Raw genomic sequence first — 22,709 nt, forward strand, 5'->3', positions numbered from 1 at the left:
AAGCGGCGCTTAGTTGAGTCCTTGGAAAAGGTCGTTTACTAATATTCTCTCATTGTACTCAGGTGTAAATGAGTACCTGGCTGTTAACAGCGTTGTTTCTGACGGAACAAAATTGTAATATCGCTTAACAGGTGTCATGTCTAACCCTACATGTTAAGTGTTGCTGTTGGAAGCGACCCATTGTAAAGCGCTTTGAGCACGTTTGGTGGATACTTCCCTATATAAAATCGCAAGCTTTTGGTGATTCATGGGTGCTATAAAAGAGATAGTAGAACAAGGAAGTCTAAAAGGCGACTGCTATCGTATGAAATGTATATTTGCTACCATGTGGACCCGCGTGGGTGAATAAATGATGTAGTGTGAAGCGATTTGAACATGGTGAAACATGATATTAGCCATAATAATGTTCATATTATTTATTTTTGTTTGTTTGTTTTTTGGATTTTTTTTTTACATTATTTTATCTATTGTAAAGGTTAAAGACTAGTGCAATTAGATAAAGAAAACAGTTAATGTGGCAATTTGACCAACCCTTCTCTCCATTTTATAAAACAGCCCAGAGGACAACTCGGAATAATTAGATAAAGTATTCATTGGTCCACCTTTTGCTGACGCAGGTCAGTACCAATAATTATATTAACTGGACATTGACTTTATTCCAAGCCAGCTTTTTCTCTTTTTTTTATTTTACTACCACACAACAGATGATGGCGGTATGTCACTTTTTTCCTCCCCGAACCCGTTAGTATCGCTGGTTCGGATTAGGATTTAGTGGAAAGTACTCCGGGAGCGATTAGAATCGTGTCTAGAGTAAACACGAGTTCCTCAAGGAAGATTGCGTTTGATGAATGTCGGGACACAAAATAGCGTTTCGTTTGTTCATTGAAAGTGTGGACGCATTCAATCGAGTAATTATAACATAATGCAGCAACGCTGAGGACTTTCTTTGTTTCATATCCTAGTTTAAAAAAAAAAAAAGTATTATATTAATTTTTGTGTAATGCGTTCACGTACAATACTTCAGTATATTACTGGATGGGGTTCCTACCTCCCATAGTGGGCAGAGAGGTACTTACTATGTCTTCTATCCCCCTGTATCTGTTTTCCAACTTGCTTTGTCTTGTCTTAGAATGAGATTACTTGGTTTTGTCCTGACCCTGGCCGGATACCCTGGCTGAGAGGGAAACATTCAAATGTATGTTTAGTTTTGGGAGATGATATTTTTTTCTTTGTAAATCATCTCTCTGTTATGCACTTTATTATGTTTTGTATACATATTAATAATAATAATAATAATAATAATAATAATAATAATAATAATAATAATAATAATGATAATAATAATAATAATAATAATAATAATAATAATAATAATAATAATAATAATAATAATAATAATAATAAATATAATAATAATAATAATAATAATAATAATAATAATAATAATAATAATAGATATTTATTGTCCATAAATGTGGCAATTTGTCATTTAGTTACACTTGTTATAACGTTATATGATAACTATAACATTGAACAGATATTTCAGTCCTACTTATTCTCTCTCTCTCTCTCTCTCTCTCTCTCTCTCTCTCTCTCTCTCTCTCTCTCTCACACTCTTCCTCTCTTTCTTTCACGCGTGAACTATACACAACATAAACATATTCATTTCGTTTTCAATTTGTTACAATTGTGGCAATTCGACACCAAATATTATCATTATTATCAATTGGTCGATTGATCTAACATTAAATAAATTAATCAGTCAATCAGTCAACGAATCAATCCGTGGTTTTGCTGTACCATATGAAATATTCAACATTTTTATTGCTGACGGAACAAACGTTGATTTATACTTGTTAGTTCTACATTTAATCTGACAAAACCTTCTCCCAGATGGTAAAAGACTAAATTCATGGTATAAAATATGTTTTTTATTGTTAGTAATTGAGAAAGCTTTCCTTTATTATATATGATTTGTAAACATTTGGGTGTGTTACTCTTAGTGGGGACCTGTGCTTGTGTCTGGATGAGACTTTTAGGTGATCTAAACTAAGTACTTTGATGGTGTGCTTTTGGAATCTACATCTGTGTCCTATTTGAACCAATTCCCCCTTGTCTTCCTTTTTCTTGGGTGCTTTAATTGTAATTCTAGAACTTTTTACTTTCCCATTTGCTTCCTTTTTACTGGCGCTGATATGACCTTAATGTGTTACTAGCGCCGTAAAACGCTTAAAAACAAAAAAAAATAATAATCAGTACATTAGTTAAAGCTAATTGACATTATAAATCAATCTAGATTTTTCATTCAGTTTTCCCCCGTCCCAACCCCAATCTTCAATTAATAACTCACTCCCGCTTTTGAATGATGAATGTCAAGGAGACGCTATTACTCCCACGATCGATCTGTCCACCCTCCAATAGTTGGGTAGCTGGGTCTGCAAGCTCTCCAGTCATTATCTAAAAGGTAAAAAGATATTGTTACTTCCCGTTTAACGCCACAGATTCTGGGGAAAACTCCGACTCCGTGGACCTTAATGCTTTATATAATGAGGTAGTCTCATTACCACATTTATCGTTATTTATAGTCATTGTTTACGTGTATCGCATTCTTTTTTTTCTTTGGACAGGTTGAGAGAGAGATTGCCATAATGAAATTGATAGAGCACCCTCATGTTCTAGGCTTGTATGACGTGTACGAGAACAAAAAATACCTGTAAGTACTTGTTTATTTATTTTTTTTCGTTTCTCCTTTCGTCAATATTATGTCAGTCAGGCTGGTAGGATGTAATGAGGTTAAGTAAAATGTTTACCAGCTCTGTCCGCCAAAGCAATCGTAACTAAACCACACAACTTATTGAAATGTTTAATGTCTGTTTAAAAGAAAATTTAGTGAGAACTATTCACCAAATTGGCGGTCTCTAAGTACGATACCAGAGACAAGAATGACGTTAATTTCATGCATTCTCTACTGACTCCAATAATAGATAATGTCTGTCTTAGACTCCTTCCGCACTAGGACAAAACTGTCCCAGGACAAATTTGTCCTGTCCCACTGGAGAAAACTTCTATTCAAAAGGGGTTCCGCACTAGGACAGGACTGTCCCGGGACACACCTGCGCGAATGCATTATTATTTTTTTTTTCTACAAGATTCAAAAGTTTATTTGTAGGCAATTGTCAATATAACTCATACAAGAATATAATATTTTCATCAACAAATCAAGTAAATAAAATCAATAATAAAGCAAGGCAAACAATGATAGTAATAATGATAATAATAGTAATAATAATAATAACAATAATAATAATAATAATAATAATAATAATAATAATAATAATAATAATAATAATAATAATAATAATAATAATAATAATAATAATAATAATAATGATAATTATAATGGTGATAATAATAATGTAAAATCTTCTAATTAATAGATTAGTTATTATTAGTTTGAATTATAAATTAATAATTAAAAAGATAAGTCCTTGGTACAAATCTAATAATTCACATTTTATGAATCAACATAAGATACGACATGACGATAATGATTTTTTACACTGTACAATGGGATTTGTTTACATAAGATTTATATAATCATGAAATATTCTTATAGCAAGAGTAATATTATTGCTGCTACTACTACTACAACTACTACAACTACTACTACATCTACAACAACAACAACAACAACAACTACTACTACTACTACTACTACTACTACTACTACTACTACTACTACTACTACTACTACTACTACTACTACTACTACTACTACTACTACTACTACTACTACTACTACCACCACCACTACAACTACCACCTCTTCTACCACTACTTCAACTACTACAACTACTATTACTACTACTACAACTACTACTACTACTACTACTACTACTACTACTACTACTACTACTACTACTACTACTACTACTACTACTACTACTACAAGTAATGGATGAAATAGAGGTTGCATATTTCTGTGCTTTACTACGTGGAAAAAAAAGACAAATTGAAAGAGAAAACAATATTGGGTGCATCCTTTAATGATTGCTCAAGCGTCAATTCCGTAGATTCTATGGTGATCTCCGATCTTATCTTAAAATGACTTTATTGGAATCACCTCATTAATTTTACCCAGGTGTAAATGAGTACCAGTTTGCTGATGAAAGTAATCTTTCACGGACTAGCATCATTCAAGAGGATAATAGAAAGTCAACATGGCTCGGTGGTGCGGTCTTTGCTTCGTACCCGAAAGGCATCAGTTCGATCACCCGCTGATGTGCTGTGTTGCCTTGAGTAAGTCACCTCGCCTAGCTCAATTTGCGGCGCTGCACTGCGGCTAACGCCTGGGTTATACCTCGCTCTAGCTCAATTTGCGGCGCTGCATTGCGGCTGACGCCTGGGTTATTCCAGTCTTCCCTTGGAATAGACCCTCGAGAAAAATTTCCCCTTTGGGATGAAAAAGGGAATTTTATTTTTTTTAAATTTTAAACTGTTATCTGTCTGCTCAACGCTACAGCAACATGGATAAGTTCCGGATTTATAAGCTTTGGAAGCAAGATGGCCCATGGTTAGCGCGTTGTACTCTGGACTCAGAGGTTCTGTGTTCGATTCCGACCGAAGCCAATTTGTACTTTCTAGAGCAAGAAAATTTACTCCAATCACTCACTCCATTCAGGTGTAAAAGGGTACCTGTCAAGCTGAGATAGTAATCTGCGATAGACTAGCGTCCTGTTCAAAGGTTTTCAAACAAACACGTTAATTGTCCGCTTCACGCTATTGAAACCGGAATAACTCCTGCACCATTGGCTACAAGGTTCTAAAGGAGTTAATTTGTTTTACAATGAGTCCAAGTGGCTCAGAAGAACTTACTTAAAAATATTTTCATTGAAAATTCCCGAAATAAATAACGATAAAGATAATTGATCCCACAAGGTACCGAATAGATGTGCGACCGGTTTTAGATACGTTACTGCTGTGTCACAAAGTGTGACACTTCTTAAATTTTATTTATAAACATACGTTTTAAATTGCCGAAAATGTTTATGTTGCTATGGCTTCTGTACGTGGTTTCATCACATAGAATTATTTTTTGAATTGTTCTTGCTTTTTTATATTCAGAATTGAAATAAATAAATAAATCATAACTGTGAAATTGAATGTAAGCTTCAGTTTACTATAGGAAAACAGATAAAATGGACGTTTCGGGTTTCCCCTTCATCAACAACACATGATGAATTAAAAACTACAGACAAATGAGATAATGTGGTAGTGGCGTTGTTAAGATGCATAAACAAAAAACATTGATGGGCAGGAAATTGTATGCTACTTTGTGAGGAAGCGCGAATTAAAACAGAGCAATAGAAATTTATAAAAGGTGCGTACTTAATTATGTTAAAAGAGCGGAGGCGGGTAGGAACTGTGTAATGCAGTATAGAGGACAGTGAACTAAAATAAAATGTGGACTGGAATATAAATACAATGGAATTGGAAATAAATACAAAATATAAGGGATGTAGGTATTAATGTATTAGTGGCATTAGCAGCAGCAGAAGCAACAGTAGTAGTAGTAGTAGTAGTAGTAGTAGTAGTAGTAGTAGTAGTAGTAGTAGTAGTAGTAGTAGTAGTAGTAGTAGTAGTAGTAGTAGTAGTAGTAGTAGCAGGGATGCAGAAAATAAAGACAGGCATTTCAATTTTGACACGGCGCCGCCAAGTCTGGGACTTTTTTGTCCTAGTGCGGAAGTCTGCTATATTTTTCTACTATCACAAACGATATGAACACGGGACTGGGACAGTCCTGTCCCGTTGATTTTGTAGCATTTCACAACGGCTTGGGACACAACGGGACTGTTTTGTCCCGTCCCAATAGGTGCGGAAGATTTCTCTAAATTCTATATGTTACAGATTTGGGACAGGACTGTCCTAGGACAGTCCTGTCCTAGTGCGGAAGAGGGTTAACCGTCAGGCTGTTTTTCTCTGTATGTTTATCAGTATGAGTGATCGCCTGTCTAGCAGACATTATATTATACTATTTTGTCTGTCAATTATTTTGTCCGTCTGGGCTTCTGTCTTTATATACTCAAGTATGGATTTACATATCATGGAACCCATTGTGCAGATCTGATATCTTATTGCGGGAATGAATCATGCGAAGACAATTTACCCTTTGGACTTAAGGGGCGGTTTGGGTCTTTTCTTTAAAAAAATGTTTAATCACCTACATTGGGCGGTTTCAATCATTCCGTCATTATAGGTTAAAACATTTTGGAGAAAAATATACATTATCTGTGCTGATACCGTTTTGCGACCTGGTTTGGGGGTCTGGCATAAAAATATATAAAAATCTTGTGTTAAACGTTCCACAAAAACTAATGAAGGAATGTCCTCCATAGTCGTCCCTCTTATCAACATTGTAACATTTTGTGCCACCACAGAGAAATTTTACAGCTTCAGCTTATCGAATTTTTATTAGAACATTACAAAGTTGCGAATCAAAATGTTATGATAAAATTGATGTTAAAAATTTATAATTTGGATTATAATTCAAAATACACATACCTTATCAAAAAATCTCTTATGGTGAGATAATACATTATCTCTGTGATAACTCTGATAATATATGTTATCCGGCTATAATTTGAGTTTTCACCATCTAAATCGTCTCGACGTAATATCGTTTTGAAATGAAAGGTCACATTGTTCCACCTATATATAGATCTCCCTTCATGACGGTCCTTGTAGCATAGAGATTAGGCCACATCATTTCTCTGTACATCATCCCTTTCTTCTTTGGTCCTATTAAAATATAGGCCAGATAAATAGTGATATCTGACCGATTGATAATGTGGTGGACAAATAAATAATTTATGGTGCTATAGTCCATTCTGTTTCACTATTTTGTATTCTTTTTTATTGTATGAGAATAAGGTGTTATGATAAGATTTTTAAAAAAAATCGAAATCCGTAATTTGTTGGGTAAAAACCTCGTTGACTCAGGTCTTTCGGCCCTTGGGTCAACATAATTCTCGATATTACTCTTCTTTATCGCGATAATTGTATTTTTCTAAAAGCGAGAGATTCCAAAACAAACAAACAAACCAAAATTAAAAAAAAAAAAACAAAAAAAAAAAAAAAACACAAACATAAACACAAAAAAACAAAAAAAAAAAAAAACTAAAACAAACAAAAACACGAAAATTCTCTTTTTTTTTTTTTTGGACCGATGTGGTTTATTTATAAATAATATGTGCTCGTTGATCAAGTCTTAATCATTCAAAGAGTGCATCTCTGACCAACGTGCAGTTCCTGTACTTTCGATTTGGGTCAATCGACCGATGAATAAGTCAGACTAAGACAATGGCATCTTGCAGGTTAATGAGTCAAATCATCGCCACCATCCACGTCAGACGAAATCGTCAGAATCTCTCACTTGTTACCACATTGGCGCATACTGATAAAATGCTTTTATTATATTTTAGCCATGATTTATTACTAATTTAAGATGGCACTCAATTGGACGTATTTTTAAAACATATCACTTTAAGGAAATCCAAGGTTTAAGAGCTTTTGACAAATTATTGAGGGTCATTGAATTCATTGATGTTTGAAGAGAGAAAAAGATCTGGCCTAAATGAAGAAAAAAGTGTTTAGTCATTGAAGGTGGCAGTTCTGTGACAGGCCCAGTCAGTCCGTTCCATAAAGGACACAGCACATGACATTACATGTCACCAAATGTATCCTTATCGTCTCTGAGTTAATTAACGAACTGGGTTATGACGTCACATTGATTACTGAGGTACGGCTGGCTGCTGTCATCAATGTAAATATGAAACAGCATTGACACCAGAGGCTGTCACGCCTTCATTCAGACAATTTTGTCTCTTTTACACGAGACAGAACTGAGCTACTGGTGGATGTAATACTTTGTTTGTTTTTTTTGGTTATTTTATTTTATGTTTTTGTTTTGATCTTTTCAAAGATATAATTATTACATATTTCAATGCCTAGATTGAGCAAACGTATGTTTGCCATAAAAAGGTATTGAGTAGGAGTTTCCACAGCTGGATTTCAGCACACACGTGTAAATCTATCTATCAATCTATCTATAATATATATATATATATATATATATATATATATATATATATATATATATATATATATACATATATATACATATATTATATATATAATAATAATAATAATAATAATAATAATAATAATAATAATAATAATAATAATAATAATAATAATAATAATAATAATAATAATAATATAAAATAATGATAGTTTATATATATATATATATATATATTATATATATATATAATATATATATAATATATATATATCTCACTCACGCACTGATACACAATCATACACATACACACTCAATCACTAATAAAATTGATGAAGAAAAAAAAGCAAAGAGCATAACTATGCCAGGGAAATGAAACTCGTAGGATTTCCCAAGCTAATGACAGGGTATGTCTATGTTATAATTTTAGTGTTTGTAGGCTCAAGGCCGAGGAATCCTCGATGTAACAAACGATTATCCAATTCTTAATGCGTGACTTGTCGTGTTTACAACACGTGTGTGACGTCACATTCCCATCATATCATTAGGCATTTTGACAGTGACGTCAAAAGACATGGAAGTTTGGCATTTGGAAATCTATAAAACTCAAAGATGCAATTATCGTAAATGATCTACGTCACTTATTGATAGCGGAAATAACCCCTTCGCGGTCTAGGTTATATTTTACTAAACTAGAGAGAGAGAGAGAGAGAGAGAGAGAGAGAGAGAGAGAGAGAGAGAGAGAGAGAGAGAGAGAGAGAGGGGGGGGGGGGGGGGGAAGAAAACGATAGACCGATAGATAGAAAAGATAAATAGATAAATAGATAGATAGGCAGATAGAGACTCGTCGATTGAAAACAAAGCGATACGAGAGTAGGAATTTATTTTTTATTAAAGGGGTATAAATAACACAACAAAATGAATATTATATATTTAATTTCCAGCTGTCCTTAAGAGGAAATGATCTCACAATGAAAGCTGTGAGGAGTAGAGAAAATCGAAATGTCATCATATGATATGGTTTTTATTTGCGTGAGAGACATCTTCGGTCCTTTCAATCATCATAGACTTGATTGGGTTCTTACCAGCATTTTATAAAATTCGGATCATTTTGTTTTTTCAAATAAATTTAATGAACGGCGTAAATTCAATTTTAATATTGAACTTCCCTGTATCTTTTTTTCCCCAAAGACACTTTCCTTGAAAGTGAGTGGAGCAGGCATTCGCGTAAATCATAACAAGTTGTGAAAGGAGTAGAGAAATGCCAGAAGACAATATAGAATAAAAACTTTGGCGATGGTCTTAAACATGTTATTTTTTTAACGTTTTTCTTCATCTCGCTTGTTTCTGTTGCTGAATTGACCTAATAGTGTCGCATGCGTCATAAAACCGATAGAAAAAACAAAAAACAATATACAAGTGCAGTATTTGGTAATAATATGTATTTTTGATTATCATTGTTTAATATACATTTTTTTTTAATGTAAAGAAATAATTTTTACTTCAAGACATGGATCGAAAATTGAATATTCATGGATTCTTACGTTCGTTGAATTGAAATTCTGATCGAGTTACTAATTATTGCGCGACCCTTGTAGCCCTCGAATTAGGAGCGAGTGCGGATTTTCAAACAGAAAAATGCAAGAAATATTTGATCTCACCCCTTCAATAATTTTGATTGTATTATGTTTGATGGAAATATACTATATTGTTTCCAAAATTATGTTCCTAATTATTTCGCTTTTCTCGTTTATTTTTAGAGGATAAACACTTTGACCTCGCACACAATTATTTGCTTGAATTTTACATATCATTTCGCATCAATACATATTTTTTGCACTCCAATGAGTTTTTATTGCTCAGTTTTCTTTGAACATTTGTAGCGAATGCATGCAGACATAAAATAATGTGTGCTGATTTGGAAAACCCGTCGGGAGTCGGAAAATTCGAATATCATATTATTATATATTTCAATAGAGGCACAATTTCTGGACAAAATGTGGTTTGAATTTCGTAATTATCTTAATTAGGATTGAAGTTATTCGCATTTGAAGGGAGAGGGATCTCAAAAAAAATTGTTACCGGAGAAAATCGCTTTTAACGATCAGACATATCTATTTCGCATCAATAATAGAGCTCAGAAAAAATTTTAATGAAATTATCTATAATCTTCAAATTTTGTGTGATAATGTGGTTGGATGGATAATAAAAACGATGAAGAGAAAAACTAAATTCATGCATATACTCATTTTCACCTTTATTCGCTCTTATCTCAAAACTAGCTCATGCGACATCCGGCGGGTGTTGCAAAATCACACAAATACAAACAAACAATATATATATATATATATATATATATATATATATATATTATATGTGTGTGTGTGTGTGTGTGTGTGTGTTAGGTTCTTCCATTTCTTTGAATTTATTGAACGAGCTATATTTATCGTGCAAAAATAACACAATGAGCTTACGAGTATGTGTTATTGCAAGATAGGAAACATGACAAGTTACTTTACTCACCAAACAATGCATATTTACTTTATTTCCTGTGTCATCCCGAAAGAGGTCCACCAGAAATTGCTCGCCACTCTTCCCGGTCGTGTACAAGTCTGTTCAATCTTTATCATCTTTTAGGAATTCTCACTCACATTTCACTCCGATATACTATTTCAGTTACCTCATCCTGGAACATGTTTCTGGAGGAGAGTTGTTTGACTACCTGGTAAAAAAAGGCCGACTAACCCCCAAGGAAGCCCGAAAGTTTTTCAGACAAATAATCTCAGCCCTGGATTTTTGCCATAGCCACAATATTTGGTAAGTAAATTTTCAGTAGCTCAGTTTGTAGAGCACTCGTTTCATGCGCAAAGAGATCTTGATCCGTCCGGGTGATGTCGATATTTTTTTTTCTGACCCCCCCCCCTGTCCAATCAGCAGTTATTGGATCTGGCGGAAAGTTCTTTGCAATAGATTGGCGTCCTATCCAACGGGTAACACGTAATTGCTTTTGTCCTTTTCACGTATTAGAAATTGGGATAAACTTCAGCTCCATGGGCCCGATGGCTATGAAGGACTTTGATTTGGTTCCACAATTATTTGGTAAACAAAAGGTTTCTCCGATATTGACAATTAGTTAACTTGAGCTTTTAGATAGCGCAATATCCACTAAGGTGCTCAAAGCGTTTTACAAGGAGTCGCTGGCCAACAGCACAAATAACATGTAGAACGAGACATAACGCCTATTAGGCGATATTACAGTTTTTTCTCAGACAGAGACAACGCTGTTAACGGTCAAGTACTCATTTTACACCTGTGTATGGTGACAGAATGTGAATATAGAGTCTTTTCCAAGGACTCAACTATGCGCCGAGCGAGGCTCGAACTCAGAACCTTCCGATCCGAAAGCGAGTGTCATACCACAATACCACATCAGCAGTATAAAGGTATTCATTGGATATTTCTAAGCGCTTAAAAACTCAACAGCCATCTTAGATAGTGAAGAATAAAGTAATACAGATGTAGGAACATTTAAATAGGTTTTTTTTTCTTCCAAGGAGTCATCGTGACATGGTTTCATTTAGGAAAAGCCTATATATATATATATATATATATATATATATATATATATATATATATATATATATATATATATATATATATATATATATATATAGATATATATATATATATATATATATATATATATATATATATATATATATATATATATATATATATATATATATATATATATATATATATATAAAAACATTTGAAATATAATTAAGATAGTTTGACTTCTACAACGTTGTTATCGAGCGTTGCTCTCATCAGGAAGTGGAAGTGAAAGTAGATTGTTGTGTTTTCGTATTTTTATAGGTTCGTGTTTATGGAGGTTCGTAATTACATAAAAGGTGTTTGTTTCTATGTCTGCATGAGGAGGTTAGCTCGTTTCTTCTGTTGAGTGTTGCTATGTTCGGTTTAGTGATGATGAAGAATTTTTCTTCCAAGCAGAGGTTGCAAATCTTAGAAGAGGGGGAGTACGACTGTGCTCTGGAGATGATTTTCCATGTGATGCTGTGTTGTATGTTTTTTTCTTTGAGGTTCCAAATGTGTTCGCTTAGTGTAGTAGAATGTCGTTTGTGTATGTTTCTGAAGGAAGATGTATGCAGGTTGTATCTGGTTTTGAATGGACACTCGGTGAGGCCAATGTATGTTTCTTGTTTTGGTGTGTCTGGTCGTGTTACTGTGGCTTGATAAATTACGTTTTGAGTCAGGCAATTGCCGTTTAGTGGGCATGTTGTCTGGGTCCTACAGTTGCATTTTTTCTGCAGGTTGTTGCTGGGCTGATCTGGCTGTGATAGTTTTCGGTTATTGTTGGATGAAATAATGTTTTGTATGTTTGGCATGCAGGTGTATCCTATTTTGATGGTGTTTTTGTTCATGATTGGGTGTAGAACGTGACCGGGAGGGAAGCATTTTTGTAGTAGATTGAAGAATTTGTTACCGATAGAAGTTGTCACATTCTTGCTGTAGGGTGGGTTGAACCATGTTATGTGTCGTTTTCTTTGTCGTTTTTTTGTTGGGGTGGTAATGGTCTCTTCCTCATTTTCTAGTTTGTAGTTATATCCACTTTTTTGTAGTGCGTTTGTGTACGGTGGGATTGCATCGTTGAATATGTTGTTGTTTGTAGAGTTGTTAGATAGTCGTTTGTTAATGCTCTCGGGGATGTTTTTTATTATAGATGGCGGATGATTGCTGTGTCTATGAACGTACAATGGGATGTTGTTGGGTTTTGAAAATGGTTGGTAGGTGCCGTCGTTTAGGTTGATGGTTATGTCCAGGAAGTCGAATGTTTTTTTGTTGGCTTCGATTGTAATTTTGAGATTGTTGTCCTGGAAGATTTTGCATATTTTTTTCTTTATTAATTCTGTCTGTCTCGGTGTTTTATTGCACAATGCGAGTCCGTCGTCCCTGTATAGTCCAATGTTTATATCGAGATTTTGCATTTGAGAAAGTAGATATAGTCCGACGAGCTCGCATGTTTCTGCTCCATCGTAGCTCCCCATGGTGACATCAAAGTTTGTTGATTTTTTTGTCCATGCTGTTCCATTATTGTAAAGTGATGTATTCTTCGGGTGCAGGATAATATGTATTTCTTCTTCGGTGATGTTGTCGAAGGTTTTTGCGAACTGTAGTGCTTTGAGGAGTAGGGTTTTGGTGATTGAGGGGTAGAAATTACAGATGTCAAAGATGATTGCGTTTTGTCGTTGTTTGTTTTCTGTGTTTCTGTACCAGTTGATAACTTCGGCGGTGTTTCTCCATTGGTTGAATTCGGTTTTCTTAACAATTTTGGTGTTGATTCTGTCTAAAATCTGTTTACTTATTTTTCCGATTTGTGATTTACATGGGTTTATGAGACGGCATTGTACGTTGTTGCGAAAGTTTGGTTTATGGTCTTTGATAGTGATGAAGGCGTTAGATTTTGCTGTGGTGTCTATTCTGTCACTTAGCTGTAGGTTTTCGGCGATGCTTTTGTCTTCTGCTGTAATGTCAGGTGTCGTAGATGGTGTTTGTTTCTTGTACTCTGCTTGTATATTTTTCTCAAGTAAATGTGTGTATTCTTTAGGGGTAAGCTTGTAGAAGTTTGTGGTTTTGTCAGCGGCGACGTAAAGATTGGGGTCTTGATGTATTGATCGTATGTCTTGTTGTAGTTTGTTTTGGAAGGTGTCGTTGGTTTGTCTACGAGAATTCGAGGATGGAATGACAGATATCATCCGAAACATAAAATTCAGACAAACCAACGACACCTTCCAAAACAAACTACAAAAGACATACGATCAATACATCAAGACCCCAATCTTTACGTCGCCGCTGACAAAACCACAAACTTCTACAAGCTTACCCCTAAAGAATACACACATTTACTTGAGAAAAATATACAAGCAGAGTACAAGAAACAAACACCATCTACGACACCTGACATTACAGCAGAAGACAAAAGCATCGCCGAATACCTACAGCTAAGTGACAGAATAGACACCACAGCAAAATCTAACGCCTTCATCACTATCAAAGACCATAAACCAAACTTTCGCAACAACGTACAATGCCGTCTCATAAACCCATGTAAATCACAAATCGGAAAAATAAGTAAACAGATTTTAGACAGAATCAACACCAAAATCGTTAAGAAAACCGAATTCAACCAATGGAGAAACACCGCCGAAGTTATCAACTGGTACAGAAACACAGAAAACAAACAACGACAATACGCAATCATCTTTGACATCTGTAATTTCTACCCCTCAATCACCAAAACCCTACTCCTCAAAGCACTACAGTTCGCAAAAACCTTCGACAACATCACCGAAGAAGAAATACATATTATCCTGCACCCGAAGAATACATCACTTTACAATAATGGAACAGCATGGACATAAAAAATCAACAAACTTTGATGTCACCATGGGGAGCTACGATGGAGCAGAAACATGCGAGCTCGTCGGACTATATCTACTTTCTCAAATGCAAAATCTCGATATAAACATTGGACTATACAGGGACGACGGACTCGCATTGTGCAATAAAACACCGAGACAGACAGAATTAATAAAGAAAAAAATATGCAAAATCTTCCAGGACAACAATCTCAAAATTACAATCGAAGCCAACAAAAAAACATTCGACTTCCTGGACATAACCATCAACCTAAACGACGGCACCTACCAACCATTTTCAAAACCCAACAACATCCCATTGTACGTTCATAGACACAGCAATCATCCGCCATCTATAATAAAAAACATCCCCGAGAGCATTAACAAACGACTATCTAACAACTCTACAAACAACAACATATTCAACGATGCAATCCCACCGTACACAAACGCACTACAAAAAAGTGGATATAACTACAAACTAGAATATGAGGAAGAGACCATTACCACCCCAACAAAAAAAAAACGACAAAGAAAACGACACATAACATGGTTCAACCCACCCTACAGCAAGAATGTGACAACTTCTATCGGTAACAAATTCTTCAATCTACTACAAAAATGCTTCCCTCTCGGTCACGTTCTACACCCAATCATGAACAAAAACACCATCAAAATAGGATACACCTGCATGCCAAACATACAAAACATTATTTCATCCAACAATAACCGAAAACTATCACAGCCAGATCAGCCCAGCAACAACCTGCAGAAAAAATGCAACTGTAGGACCCAGACAACATGCCCACTAAACGGCAATTGCCTGACTCAAAACGTAATTTATCAAGCCACAGTAACACGACCAGACACACCAAAACAAGAAACATACATTGGCCTCACCGAGTGTCCATTCAAAACCAGATACAACCTGCATACATCTTCCTTCAGAAACATACACAAACGACATTCTACTACACTAAGCGAACACATTTGGAACCTCAAAGAAAAAAACATACAACACAGCATCACATGGAAAATCATCTCCAGAGCACAGTCGTACTCCCCCTCTTCTAAGATTTGCAACCTCTGCTTGGAAGAAAAATTCTTCATCATCACTAAACCGAACATAGCAACATTCAACAGAAGAAACGAACTAACCTCCTCATGCAGACATAGAAACAAACACCTTTTATGTAATTACGAACCTCCATAAACACGAACCTATAAAAATACGAAAACACAACAATCTACTTTCACTTCCACTTCCTGATGAGAGCAACGCTCGATAACAACGTTGTAGAAGTCAAACTATCTTAAATATATTTCAAATGTTTATAAATAGCTCCTTTTATACTAAAGTTGAGCACTATTATTTCATGGTTTTTGTTTTATGATTTATATATATATCTATATATATATATATATATATATATATATATATATATAAATATATATATAAATATATAGTGTGTACGTGTGTGTGTGTGTGTGTATGTGTGTGTGTCTAAGGAAGTTGACGTCATTCAGGTCTTTGTTATTGTTTGTTTGCCATCCATGTTTGTAAGCAATATATATATATATATATATATATATATAATATATATATATATATATATATAAAAGAGAGAGAGAGAGAGAGAGAGAGAGAGAGAGAGAGAGAGAGAGAGAGAGAGAGAGAGACAGAGAGAGAGAGAGAGAGAGAGAGAGAGTTATCTGCTCGTACTGAACTAATCTAGTTCTCAATTTAATATTTTCCCCCGATTTGAAATTCAATTTAAAAACTGGCGCTTGGCTATACATTATATTGACCTTTAAAATTGAATATTTCCATAAAAATAGCATGGTTTAATAAACATACACCTCGAACATTAATATTCAACGAGAATATCGGAGCTTGCTCGATGTCTCAATCTTCTCTATATGTTTCTGATAATAGAATCTTTAAACAAACGCGGAGTTGTGTGTCTTGAACCCATGACCTCAAGAAGTCAGGAGAGGGACTCAGGATAGACACTACGTTTGAAACCAGTTTTTATTTTTGAAGTGGTGGATGGCGTCGATTGCATCGCGCCCCTCTCACAGCCAGGCGGAGTTGTCATCTGGCACTTTTCTACTCACTTCATTTCTGTTATTATCACTAAAATAACTCAAACGTCAGCCGCAGTGGAACGCCGTAAAGTAACAATAGATCTTTGCTCAATGGAAAAAGACCTGAGATGACGACAGCGGGATCGAATTGGGTCCCGCCAATGGAAGTCCCTCATCCACTCGACCATCACAGCCTTCCAAGGCAGAGTATAAGCTTTTCTCTTACAACTTCGATATTTTATACTGACGGTGTAACTAAGTAACACATACACGAAAATGTTGGTTCCTGACATCCCCCGCCCCATCCCACCCCGAAGTCGGTGAGTTGTACGAAGGGAATGTCTGAAATTGCCCCAAGGTATCAGAGAATGTTCTGCTATGACATGAGAACATTAATTTGAATTGGAAATTTATGCGGGACATTTTGAACTCCCTCCTCCTCCTCTCGACGGGTCACTAATTCTAGAGAAGGAGTAAATGTTTCACAGCAAAGTATTGTATTATATTTTCCTGCTTAGTAGACAGCTCGAAACTAAATGTGGCATTCTTCATCGCAAATTATAGACGGACAAACAGAATCGTACACTATGTAAACATTATTAAGTTACATGTAGACAACAATAAGGGGATTGGGCAAACTGGCATTGCATTGTCACCCAGGAGGCTTCAGGAACTTTTTATTTTTTGCTTGGGCAAGATTATTAACCCATATTTTCTCCTTTCGGATAACACGGGTGATTGCTGTTGACAGCAGACGCTAGTTTGATCGCTTATATATATTGTTCCTTCATTGAATGCTTAAGCGACGAAAGATGTGCGGAAGAGCGTTTTTTTTAAAAAGCAAAAAACAAAAAACTATTGGCCGCTCAGTAATCCACCAAAGAGGTAAAGAAAATATTATAAAGAGTAGATATGACTCATGTAATATTGAAACAATACAAAACAAACAACATTTCTGTCCTCAACGGGAGACAGGCAACACACACACACACGCACACACACACACACGCACACACATACACATAAACAAACACTTCTACTTACATTACATAATGTATTGAATCATAGAATGTGTTCTTTGCAAACAGACCTAATTAGAAGATGGTTAACGCAAGTCATTTTGCGAGAACTGTAAAAGATTATGATTCCTCCTAATTTTGGACAATGCAATTATTGATAGTGTGTTTCTTTCCTGCTCCTTAATGACCGCATGCTTTACATACGATGTACCTATCATTATTCCAAAGAGCAGCCATATAATTACACTCGTAGTCCTCATAAACATTTATTTTAACGAAATGGATTCGCTTAATTCAATCCTAGAGATTTTTGCTACTTTTCAAAATTGAAAATTTAAAAAATTAAAAATGAGCATGTACATAGATAGTTTTATTCAACTACCATTAACATGTAAAAGCTAAAAACATTAGCTTTGATATAATTTGCCTCAGAAAAATACAATAAATAGGCATGGGGTAAAAGTAAAAGTAACCCGGGTAAACTTCAGATATAGTCGGTGTTATGGTTGAGTGAGTTTATCTAAAAAGCGTTTTAATAAAATAATGTTTACTTTGATACTTTCCTTTACAGCCATCGGGACCTAAAACCTGAGAATTTACTACTAGACGAGCGGAGTAATATACGAGTAGCAGACTTCGGCATGGCGTCTTTACAGGTGGAAGGATCTATGCTGGAGACGAGTTGTGGGTGAGTGATATAGATTTATTTCTCCAAGATATGGTGGCTATGGGCGGTGTCATTAGACTAACTGCTGCGGTCGTCACTCTTATTGTCCTTTCTATCATCCTAAAATGGTAAACCTCTCCACCTTGCTTTATATTCTTGACCTGGAATGAACTTATTTGATTTTGCCCTGGTCCTAGCTGGGATCCTTAGCCCAGAGGGAAAGAGTCAACTGCTTGGTCGCTTTTTAAGAAGTAATATTATTTTCTCGTAAGTATCTCAGTATCTATGGGGTGTTTTGCATTTTACTTTTCGAAAGTATATTTTTGTAAAAAGTCGAGTGTATTCTCATCGCGATATCCGATACCTGAATCTGGGTGAATGTTTTGGGTGGTTTATATTTTCACTCGCTCTTGTAATCTACCTCCGTCCCTTCTTAATTGAACTATTACCTTTTGCCTTCATTTTTTCTGGGATGCTTCTGACTGTAAATCTCCAATCAGAATGCTCTTAGATTTTCTTTTTACTGGCCTTAAAATGACCTTTAAGTGTTGCAGGCGTCGTAAAACCCCTCAAAATAAAGTGAAGTTGTCTGAATAAGCTTGCGAAAGAAATACTTTCTATATCTTCGACTTCCATGTTATATTATAAACCAGCAAGATAAAAATTTGAAAAAGTGTGCCTGAATCAGTGCCGGACAACGCAAGGTGAAAAATATAGGCTAAGAAAAAAAAATCCCAAAAATCTCCCTGCCTTGTCTCGCACAGTTTCATACACACTTTTTTCAGATTTTTATTTTACATAAATGACTGCACTCGAATTTGTCACTTTCATTTCATCATGCAAATGCTTTATGCAACTTCAAAATTATCTTGATATCAAACTCAAGTTTAATGTTACACGTGACGCATCCGTAGTGGTGGTAAGAACCTAATCCAATTCTAATCATGCAACTGACATATTATGCAATGTCACTTATAATTTTGAGGTGAACAATAACATTATGGAAGAGCTAAATTTGCATGGAATTCGACGCCGACAATGCATCTGATATGTTTAACAAGTCTTGTACTATGAGCGAGTGTACTTCTTCACCTTTACAAATTTGACTTACGAACACCTAACAGATATTTCAACCACGCACTCTTGATTGATCAAATGCCACTGAGGTACAAGCTTATTGTTATGAGTGTCGTGTCAATGTTTGGCAAATTGATATCGGAAGTTGCACATGGGAATTCAATGCTTAGTGGAAATCCGTAAGAACGTTAGGGACCACAACGCCAGATTTTCCCAGTATCTGTTCAGTGCCAATTGAGGAGTGATTATTCAAAATCGTTTAAGTCAATTTTTTCCCACTTTTTGGGGATTTTTATTTCACGCGCTAAATTGAAAAAAAAATCAGCTTTTATTCCACATTGCAATTGGCACAAAGAAGTTTCTTTGAGTTGATATCAAATTAAGATAACGTCGCAATACAAGCATAGTCTCAAAGAGAGATTGCATAAGAAAATGTCCTAATTATCTCAACGACAAGAATGAGAACGAGTTTTAGAAAACTGCCTACCAAATTTAGCTCAATAGGGGATACAATTGCTGGAATTTTTTGTTTTCATCTGACATTTTTTCTACCTACATGCTTTATCCTACATTTGTCATCAGCTCACCTGTTATAAAACTAGCACATTAAACGTCTGTCTGACCTTTGAAACAACCACGCGCACAATGGAAAAGATACCGCTCATACCACCGAGTCTGAATGCAATGTTAAGGATAACATAACAGAGAAAATGAACGTGAAGTTGAAAAGTATACTATAAACATTTACACAGCAATGTATATTGTCAGCCTTAATACGATCCGTGACCTTTACAATTTTTCAATTGCATCTCAAGTCGTGTAAGTGGTATTTAACCAAAGAGGCTTTTTTTCTTTGCAGATGTTGATAGATAGCGCTTTAAGCAATCAATAATCGTTCTGTAGTATTTTTTCTTTAAAATATATTAGCTATACCTCAGATATTATACGCTGTGATGTGTATTAAGTATTAAGTTTCAAAGATAAGCCTAACAGTCCAATCCTATCAGTTTGGCGGTAGAGGAGGCATAATATTCTTTCAGCTCACGCGCGATACTCTTATCCAACTAGAATATCTATGTCATGAAAGGAATGCGTTAAACACATTGACCTCGCTTTTGTGTTGTCCTATGACAAAAAAATAAAGAAATCATACGAAAGCTCTTCATGGTTTCTTAGCAGTGAGGTGACTGAGTTCAACTACCACAATGTCAAACAAAATGGTTAATGTCAATCCATAGTCTCTCTCTCTCTCTCTCTCTCTCTCTCTCTCTCTCTCTCTCTCTCTCTATATATATATATATATATATATATATATATATATATATATATATATATATATATATATATATATATTTATATATGTATATTTATTTATCTCTCTTTCCCCCCCCCCCCCTTCTCTCTCTCTCTCTCTCGCTCTCTCTCTCTCTCTCTCCTCTCTCTCTCTCTCTTCTCTCTCTCTCTCTCTCCCTCTTTCTTTCTTCCCCCCCCCCTCCCACCCCACACACTCTCACCCGTCCATTCTTTATCACTGGTTATTTTATCAACACGTTCTACCTTACCCACCTATCTATCGTTTTATTTTCTAGCCTTTCTTTACCTTTCTTTCAGTCGTCCATTCTCTCGTTTCGTACATCCATTATCTAACTTATCAAATGACCCCCATCCATTTTATTTTCGAACACCCATTCATCTATTGATGCCATGCCTTTAGTTAAAATATTCACAGAATTCGCTAGCCGAATATAACGTACTAAGACAACACTTTGTAACCTTCAACGTTAATAGTCTGATTGATAGAAGTTAGTGAGAACTTATCATCAATAACAAATTGACGTCAATTTCGTTCCATCTCTATGCTTTCCCCTCTTTCTGTATCATCCATTCATTTATCCTTGTTCCACTCTTAATCATCCACTCATTAACTTACCAATCCATTCTCTAACTGCTATAAAACAGACATATCCCGTTCATGCTATCAATATATATTCTAAATCATCATTCCATTCTTTAACTTTCTTAATCCATACATATTCTCTCACATCTCATCTGATCTACCCATTCTCTAAATCTTCAATCCGTCCTCTAACTTTCCTTACCCATGCATATTCTCTCACATCTCATCTATCCATTCTCTAACTCACCAATCCATTCTCTAACTGCCATAAAACAGACATATCCCGTTCATGCTATCAATACATATTCTAAATCTTCAATCCGTCCTCTAACTTTCCTAACCCATACATATTCTCTCACATCTCATCTATCCATTCTCTAACTCACCAATCCGTTCTCTAATCTCCAAGTCCATACCTATTCTCTCGCATTTATCCAGTTTAACATTTACCCACCCCTACTCTCTCTCTCTCTCTCTCTCTCTCTCTCTCTCTCTCTCTCTCTCTCTCTCTCTCTCTCTCTCTCTCCGTTCTTCCCATCCAGTTTCTAATTCCACAATTTATCCATACTCATTCACATTTATATATCATCAATCCATCTTCATACTCTCTCGCCAACCCAATCTCTAATTTATTTAACTATCCACATTCTCTCTCATTCATGAGTAAAAATAGAACAATTGAAATTTTCAGTTTTAATAAAATATACAATAATTGACGTAATTTTCACAGGTGTAAGCATTGTATCTTGATCGAATAACCCGGGGCTCATACTAGGATAATATTAAAAATACACCCATATTAATAACTTGCAGGGCATAGAAACAAGAGATCACAGAGGAACCACCAAATTAGAATATTTCGCACATTCAGAATAAATAAAACCACGAACAGTATTATAACGATCAACTTGATCTTAGTCTCATCTTTTGTAGACTTTGTTATTGATTTTAGTCAGCCATCTTTATCAGCAGTTCTCACTAAAATATATTATTCCGACTATAAACGTTTAAGGTTACACATAGATTTGTTATATCAGGCTGACGTATGTTGTGAGTATTTAAAAACTAAACGCATAGCGTCAATAAATTGAATTTTCCTGATCTAAAGAATCCGGCTTAATATGATGGGTCACATATTACCTGGAATCCATCCATCCATTCTCTAACTAACCATTCTACACATCCTCAAACCCGTCAGTCAGACAGCGACCCATTTCCAATAACAACCTAATCAGTCCCAAATTCCCCCAGGTTAGACCTGACAAATAACCATAATCGCGTCCTCTTCCTAGAAGCTATCTCTCAAGGGGAGAGAAGCCAACTCCTCACTCTGTAGCACTGGAATGAAACAGTTGTCGCGTTTCATCTGTATTTGCTACATCACTCTTTGGTATAGAGCAAATGAAGATAGCATCACACAGCTCTTTGTTAATTGTTTTAG

The 22,709-nt window shown here is 35.3% G+C and overlaps 1 protein-coding gene across 20 annotated transcripts in view; it reads left to right on the plus strand.

Annotated features, from left to right (window-relative positions):
• Positions 1-22,709, plus strand: part of LOC144978574 (serine/threonine-protein kinase BRSK2-like) — a 188,598-nt gene that overhangs the window by 99,010 nt on the left and 66,879 nt on the right. For all 20 annotated transcript variants that reach the window (XR_013646538.1, XR_013646537.1, XR_013646536.1 and 17 more), the window contains exons 4-6: positions 2,628-2,713; positions 10,757-10,897; positions 18,199-18,315. Coding sequence is in view for 17 of the 20 variants with exons in the window: in XM_078924820.1 (XP_078780946.1) it covers positions 2,628-2,713; positions 10,757-10,897; positions 18,199-18,315 (344 nt within the window). In the remaining 3 variants the exon portion in view is untranslated. The remainder of the gene's footprint in view (positions 1-2,627; positions 2,714-10,756; positions 10,898-18,198; positions 18,316-22,709) is intronic.

This window comes from Berghia stephanieae, chromosome 8 (genome assembly GCF_034508935.2).
Source record: "Berghia stephanieae isolate SIO BIC M18660-M18661 chromosome 8, UCSD_Bste_1.3, whole genome shotgun sequence".
NCBI lineage: Eukaryota > Metazoa > Mollusca > Gastropoda > Nudibranchia > Aeolidiidae > Berghia > Berghia stephanieae.